The sequence below is a fragment of the Pinus tabuliformis genome, chromosome 3_1 (genome assembly GCF_031772625.1).
Source record: "Pinus tabuliformis cultivar Carrire ecotype Pingquan chromosome 3_1, CPIR1, whole genome shotgun sequence".
Classification (NCBI taxonomy): Eukaryota; Viridiplantae; Streptophyta; class Pinopsida; order Pinales; family Pinaceae; genus Pinus; species Pinus tabuliformis.
The window spans coordinates 785,497,173-785,505,402 of NC_142301.1; the positions used below are offsets into that span (position 1 = coordinate 785,497,173).

Here is an 8,230-nt window from a genome sequence, read left to right on the forward strand (position 1 = left end):
CTAATCATATATAAATGGTTTTAAAATTTATGAAATCCTTATGTTCAAATCAAAGTTTTTAATAATCAAATATACTTGTACGGTATTATTAAGTTGATTGGTCGGCCATAAAGGAAAAAGATAATGAATATCATCTTAGAAAGTGAACTTAGTGGGTAGTATTGGATGGATACTTCTCACTGGTCAATCAACCGGAAATTAATAGTAGGTGAGACCCATTTGGAATGGTAGTTGCGTATTATATCATTCAGCTAACCAGTTGTGATGCCCAAAAGACCACATACGTTAGACCAGTGGAGATGTCAGTAAGTGAGCGTGACAGAAGGTGTGGTGGCTTCCCTGAAATTTCACATCACTGGTAAAGTGCACCTTTAAACAGACGCGTTTTTAGCGGCTAATACACCATCATATTATTGCCAAACGAGTCCACTGCATCTTTTGTATGTTTTTTTGCAGTTTCCCCTTCAGAATTTCACACTGGCTTTGTTCCAATCATCTAAATCAATTCGTTGATAGATCCTAAAATTTCCATAATCCGGTGTCAATGGCAAACCTAACTATGGGCTCCCTCGACTGTGACCATGCTTCTGTTGCTGCTGCTTCTTCCTGCACGGCCTCCGCTTCTTCCTCTACTTCTTGTCCAAATTACCAAATCTTTATCAATCATCGCGGGCCTGACGTAAAAAAGGGCTTTGCCAGCCATCTTTACAGAGGCCTTCGTGATCAAGGATTGAGCGTGTTTTTGGACAGGGAGGAATTGGAAGAGGGCCACAATATTTCTCGTCAGATAGAGAACGCTATCCGTGGTGCCTCTGTCCACGTTGCAATTTTATCTCCAACGTATGCGCAATCTAAATGGTGTTTGGAGGAACTTATTCTCATGAAGAATTCGGGGGCTTTTATTATTCCAGTGTTCTACAAGGTCGAGCCTTCTATGGTCCGCTGGACGGTCAAAGACGGAGCCTTCGCTGAAGCCCTGCGGCAACATGAACAGAAAACAACACATGAACCCGAAACTGGTAAACAGAAGCCACGCTACAGCTCTGATACGATTCAGAATTGGAGAAACGCACTTTCCTATGTGGCCGATCTGAGTGGTTTCGTATATGGGTGAGATACATCTCCAAGCTCCTACTGTCCCTTGCAATCGGTGTTAATATTCATTTGTTGATTGATGATATAGGCTGCCTGATGTACTTACCTAGCCGTTTCTGACTTGCTTATTTTACTCCATTCAGGGCCGAAGACGATGAAGGCGAGCTATTGGAAAACGTTGTGGAGGCTGTTCTGAAGAAGGTTCCAAAGACATTGTTGGATGTGGCAAAATATCCAACCGGGCTGGATATCAGATTAGAAGATCTTGAAAAGACTGTGCTCTCTCAGTGGCAGGAAGGGGAGCTTGGGGAGGCCAAGGTTGTGGGCATTGTGGGTGCGGGTGGACTTGGGAAAACCACCCTAGCCAAACAATTCTTTAACCTCAGAAGGTCAGATTATAATAGTTCCTCTTTTGTATTTGATGTGAGAGAAAATGCACGTACTATGTCTCTAGCATACTTGCAGAATAAGCTCCTGCGGGACCTAATGCCAAATGAGGATATCAAAATAGAGAGCCGTGATGAAGGCATAGGGATACTGAAAAGGTATCTCTCATCTTGTCATGTTCTCATAGTATTAGATGATGTAGATGATGTGGATCAATTGGAAGCATTTTTGCCAATTAAGAAAATCCTGAAACCAGATAGCTTGATTTTGGTTACCTCTCGTGACAAGCACGTCCTAAAAACATCAGGGGTGCTTGAGTCATCAATTTATAGTCTAAAGGGGATGAATACACTGCACTCCAAAGAGCTCTTTTGCTATTATGCCTTCCATCAGCCAGATCCAGTACCAGATTTTGCAGATCTGGTAGATCGATTCGTAAAGGCGTGCGATGGACTGCCATTATCCTTAAAAGTATTTGGGGCGCTGGTTTTTGGAGAAAATGAAAATTACTGGCAAGAGATATTGGATGAACTTGATATATCATCTACTGAGATATATGATAGATTAAAAATTAGTTATAAGTCTCTCAGTAAAAAGTTGAAGGAAATATTCTTAGATATTGCTTGTTTTTTTCTCGGAGAAGATGGAGATAAGGCAAAAAGAATATGGGGCGAGGTGGGAGTTCGAAATCTGCAACACAAGTGTTTGTTGGAGTTGAATGAAAAAAATGAAATAAAAATGCATGATCATATCCGGGACATGGGAAGAAAGATCGCTGAGAAAGGATCGAAGCCCCTTCGGCTTTGGGATTCGGCGATCAAGATCATTGATGATTTGTTGGAGCAACCATCAACTGTAAGCACTTCAACCAACCATTCGATTATTTGTCTTCCGTTCAATTAAATTTTGATGTTTAAAGCTTTGCTTTCAATTAAATTAGATCTGTTTGCTTTGTTATTCTAAACAATGAACAGGTCATAACCAAAGTTGATGGAATCAAAATGGATAGTTATTCCTATGATATCTTCCGGAATGCCGAAAAATACCCTTATTTATACTTCCACGACTCCAAAAGCTTAGAAATGAGACACCTATCCTCGTCCAGAAGCTTAGAAATGAGGCTTAAAAATCTGAGACTTGTTGCAGCCAAAGGAGGTTATTTAGATGACATATTGAGGAGGGTGCAATCGCCCAATCTGATATGGCTGCGCTGGTATGGATGTCCCTACTCTTCCCTGCCTTCCTGGCTTCCCATGGAGAATCTACGCGTTTTAGAAGTGGAGGGGAGCGAAATGAACATACTGTGGTCACATCAATCTCAGGTAGGCAAATATTTGTGTGCTTTTTGCTTTCCTATAATTTCATTTTGTAGACCACAATCATAGATCTCTTATTGCAGGCGATGCCTCTCCAACTGCGAGAATTAAATATCTGGGCCCCACTTTCAGACATTCCAAAGTCTATAGAGCGGTTAAAGTACCTGGAAAGGATTGCCATATGGAAGAACTTCATATCACCACCCACAGTCGCAAGATTGCCCGCCGAATTTTGTCATTTGCGGTCTTTGAAATACTTGGTTCTCAAAGACTTTTCAAGACTCAGGTCGCTGCCCGATTCCTTTGGGGAACTAAGAAACCTTCAGTATATCGATTTGGAAGGTGCTTCTAATTTGCAGATGCTTCCAAATTCATTTGGGGATTTAACTCAACTCAAACATCTATCATTGAAACGGTGCTCTAATTTGACCATCTCCAGCGAAGCACTTGGAAATATTACCACGCTTAAAAGCTTAGATCTTTCATATTGTAAGCAGGTGAAAGAAGTGCCTCCCCAAGTCACACGTCAATTGTCCTTGCAAAAATTATATTTGACTGGATCGAAGTTAAAAGAATTGCCAAGCAATATCGGAGTCCTCTGCAATTTGGAAGTGCTGGAATTAGGTAGCGATTCGTTGGAAGTGCTGCCAGATGGTCTTGGTGTCCTGAATAGCTTGAAGAGATTATCGCTCTCTTCTTCGCCGCAATTGAAATCCTTGCCGGATTCCATTGGACTATTGACTCAGTTGACACAGCTGGTCATAGGGGATTGCGGACTAGAATCCTTACCAAAAGAAATTTTCAAGATGAATAATCTGAGAAGTTTAAGAGTAAGGAATTGTCCGTTGCGGGAACATCCATTTAGAAAGGAGGTTGAAGGAGTTAGAGAAACACTCTTATTATTAGAAGGGGAAAGTGCATTGAATAATTTGAACTCCTCCAATAACAGATGCATGTTTGGGCTCAAGTGGTTAACCCTGTCAGGCACAGAAATAAGGGAGGTATTTTTTGATCAGGGTGTTTGCCCCAGCCTTCAACAGCTATATGTTGACCTCTGCCCTGAGATACGTAAGCTGTCAGTGGAACATTTAACTTCTTTGGAGAACTTGGATGTTATGGAATGCAAGAAGCTCCAGAGCATACTAGGGTTGGGGCAGCTCACACAGCTTACAAAACTAGAAGTTAAGGCATGCCCTGAGATATCAGCGTTGCCAGGTGTCGAGCATTTGATCTCTTTGGAGAATTTGCATATTTCGTATTGCCAGAAGCTGCTCCAGAGAATACCAGGATGGGGGCAGCTCACACGGTTAACAAAACTATATGTTTGTGGAGACCACGAGGTACGAGAACTGCCATGTGTGAGACATTTGACTAATCTGAAGAAGTTGGATGTTAGGGCATGCCATAAGCTCCAGAGCATACAAGGGTTGGGGCAGCTCATACAGCTCACAGACCTACATGTTGGTGGATGCCCTGAGATAAGAGAGCTGCCTAGTGTGGAACATTTGGCTTCTCTGAAGAAGTTGACAATTTCGGAATGCCAGAAGCTCCAGAGCATACAAGGGTTGGGGCAGCTCATACAGCTCACAGACCTACATGTTGGTGGATGCCCTGAGATAAGAGAGCTGCCTAGTGTGGAACATTTGGCCTTTTTGAAGAAGTTGAGAATTTCGGAATGCCAGAAGCTCCAGAGCATACAAGGGTTGGGGCAGCTCATACAGCTCACGGACCTACATGTTGGTGGATGCTGTGAGATAAGAGAGCTGTCTAGTGTGGAACATTTGGCTTCTTTGGAGATGTTGACTGTTCGGGAATGCCAGAAGCTCCAGATTCTACCAGGGTTGGGGCAACTAACACAGCTGAGAGAACTACATGTTCGTGACGGCCATGAGATACGAGAGCTGCAAGGTGTAGGACAGTTGACTTCTCTGAAGAAGTTGGATGTTTGGAGATGCAAGAAGCTCCAGAGCATACCGGGTTTGGGACTGCTCACACAGCTCACAGAATTACGGGTTGGTAGATGTCATGAGATACAAGTGCTGTCAGGGTTGGGGCAGCTCACACAGCTCACAGGACTACATGTTAGTGGATGTCGTGAGATACGAGAGCTACCAGGTGTGGAACATTTGGCTTCTTTGGAGATGTTGAAAATTCGGGAATGCCAGGTGCTCCAGAGCATATCAGGGTTGGGGCAGCTCGCAAAGCTCACAGAACTACGCGTTACCCGATGTTGTGTGATACGAGAGCTGCCAGGAGTGGAACAATTGATTTCTTTGCAGAAGTTGATTGTTGGGAGATGCCATAAGTTCCAGAGAATACCAAGGTTGGAGCAGCTCACAAAGCTTACAGTATTAAACGTGTATAGATGCCCTGAGATACGAGAGCTCCAGAGTATACCAGGGAATTGTTTGGAGAAATTGCGTGTTTCTTATTGCCAGAAGCTCCAAAGCATATCAGGGTTGGGGCAACTAACACAGCTGACAGAACTACATGTTCGTGACTGCCGTGAGATACGAGAGCTGCAAGGTGTAGGACAGTTGACTTTTCTGAAGAAGTTGGATGTTTGGGGATGCGAGAAACTCCAAAGCATACCGGGTTTGGGGCAGCTCACACAGCTCACAGAATTACAGGTTGGTGGATGTCATGAGATACAAGAGCTGTCAGGCGTCGAACATTTGGCTTCTCTAGATAAGTTGGATGTTGGGAGATGCGAGAAGCTCCATAGCATATCAGGGTTGGGGCAGCTCACACGGCTCACAGAACTAAATGTTAACGGACACCCTGAGATACGAGAGCTACCAGATGTGAGACATTTGACTTGCTTGAAGAAATTGGATGTTGGGGGATGCGAGAAGCTCCAGAGCATACCAGGTTTGGGACAGCTCACACAGCTCACAGGACTACATGTTAGTGGATGCTGCGAGATACGAGAGCTGCCAGGCGTAGAACATTTGACTTCTCTGGAGAAGTTGGATGTTGGGGGATGTGAGAAGCTCCGGAGTATAACATGGTTGGGGCAGCTGACACGGCTCACTGAAATAATTGTTAAAGGGCACCCAGAGATACGAGAACTGCCACGTGTGAGACATTTGACTTCTCTGAAGAAGTTGGATGTTGGGGGATGCGAGAAGCTCCAGAGCATACCAGGGTTGGAGCAGCTCACACAGCTTACAGAACTACATGTTTGTGGATGCAGCGAGATACTAGAGTTGCCAGGTGTGGAACATTTGGCTTCTCTGGAGACTTTGGATGTTGAGGGGTGTGAGAAGCTCCGGAGCATACCAGGTTTGGGGCAGCTCAGACAGCTCACTTCATTAAACGTTCGTGGATGCCGTCAGATAGTTGAGTTGGCAGGTGTGGAACATTTGACTTCTCTGAAGAAGTTGGTTGTTGGGGGACACGAGAAACTCCAGACAATCCCAGAGTTGAGGGAGCTCACACATCTCACAGAATTACACGTTCATGGATACAGGGAGATCCTAGAGCTGCCAGGTGTAGTACATTTGACTTCTCTGAAGAAGTTGGGTGTTGGAGAATGTGAAAATCTTCGGAGCATACCAGAGATGGGGCAGTTCACACGGCTCACAGAACTACACGTTCGTGGATGCTGTGAGATACTAGAGCTGCCTGGTGTGGAACATTGTACTTCTTTGAAAAAGTTGGATGTTGGGGGATGCGAGAAGCTCCAGAGCATAGCAGGGTTAGGGCAGCTGACGCAACTCACAGAACTACTCGCTAGTGGATGCCGTGACATACGAGAGCTGCCGGGCGTGGAACATTTGGATGATCTGGAGAAGTTGGATGTTGGGGGATGCGAGAAGCTCCAGAGCATAACAGGGTTGGGGCAGCTGACACGGCTCAAAGAATTACATGTTCGTGGATGCCGTGAGATACAGGAGCTGCCAGGCCTGGAACATTTGACTTCTCTGGAGAAGTTGGATGTTGGGGGTTGCAAGAAGCTCCATAGCATACCAGGGTTGGGGCAGCTCACACAGCTCACCGAATTACATGTTCGTGGATGCGGTGAGATACGAGTATTGACAGGTGTGGAGTATTTGACTTCTTTGAAGAAGTTGGATGTTTGTGGATGCCAGAAGCTCCAGAGCATACCTGGCCTGGGGAATCTTACAAATCTTACAGAACTGGATGTTGATGGATGCCGCGAGATACTAGAGCTGCCAGATGTGGAACATTTGATGTCATTAAAGATTCTTTCCGTTCAGAAGTGCCCCAAACTTCAGTGGAGTGACGTTGTACTTGAGCAGTTGAGCGAAAGGTTGAAGGATGGATTAAAATATGAAAAGCAACCAAACAGAAGCGGCTGTCTCCAGTTTCTGCAATCTCTGTGTGAGATGTTTAAAATTGGTTATAATTCTGGTCAGATTGAGGAAACTAGCTCATCGTAACAGGGTTTTCCCGTAAATTTGAATCAGGGCAAGATATTTATTAGATTTAAACATCATTTACAGACGGATAAGAATAAGTGGAAAAAATGCAAAAATGTTTTTATCATAAAAAATATGATTTATGCTCAGTTTAATGAAAAGCGTTCATTCCATTGCCATTGGTTTTAGATCAAACCAGTTAGGTATTTTTTTTCAGTTCCAGTTCAATGTCAGGGTTATATTTATCAAGTTGATGGGAACCGTTTTTTTATTGCAAAAGTGTCTTTGACTAATTTTGCAATCTTAGGAACTTCCCACTAATAAAAATTTGTGTCAATTTCGATTACAAACTTCTTTATGAATTGATATGTTTTGGGACACTCACTAACTTCTGGCCAGCTCAACACAGCGCCTGCGCAGAGCTTTAAGTGGCCTTCGGGACAGATTGAAATTTCACAAGAACGAAAAATTTATAGTTGAAAATCTAAAATAAAGTGTTTAAATTCTTATAAAGTGATGCTGATGGACATAGGCAATCCAGAGTCTTGTTTTTGGCCCATATTTAGTGGTCTATGGTTTTAACTGTAGTTCTTTTTGGGTCGCTTATTAGTTTAGACTGCTGGGCCTTGCCAGATTCTGTGTATTTCCTGGGACAGTTTCAACTTGCCTTTTGGGATTGCCATGTGTATAACTATTTATATTGTTATTGAGTGGATAGTTACATGTAAGTTTTATGTTTATGGAGCTAAACTAACATTACTGTTTATATTGTTATTGAGTGGATAGTTATAACATTATTATTTATATTGTAATTGAGTGGATAGTTATAACATTACTGTTTATATTGGTATTGAGTGGATAGTTATATGTAAGTTTTATGTTTATGATGTGTTTTATTTCATTATGTGAATAACGGAAAAAAATTAGTGAAAATAAAAGAACATCAGAATTATAAAAACACTATCAACACATTATAATTTAAAAAAAGAATATTTGTTAAATTAAAATTAGATTTATTTTTAATTTTGGATTTCTCAAGGTTGAGAG

At 42.8% G+C, this 8,230-nt stretch overlaps 1 protein-coding gene across 1 annotated transcript; it reads left to right on the top strand.

The window, feature by feature from the left end:
• The first annotated feature begins 313 nt into the window (after positions 1–313).
• On the top strand, positions 314–7,435 carry LOC149189753 (uncharacterized). Its single transcript, XM_089411927.1, has 4 exons — positions 314–1,110; positions 1,239–2,337; positions 2,457–2,804; positions 2,882–7,435. Exons 1-4 carry the CDS (start codon positions 545–547, stop codon positions 7,202–7,204), a joined length of 6,336 nt encoding a protein of 2,111 aa, XP_089268053.1. The 5' UTR covers positions 314–544; the 3' UTR covers positions 7,205–7,435.
• The last annotated feature ends 795 nt before the right edge of the window (positions 7,436–8,230 follow it).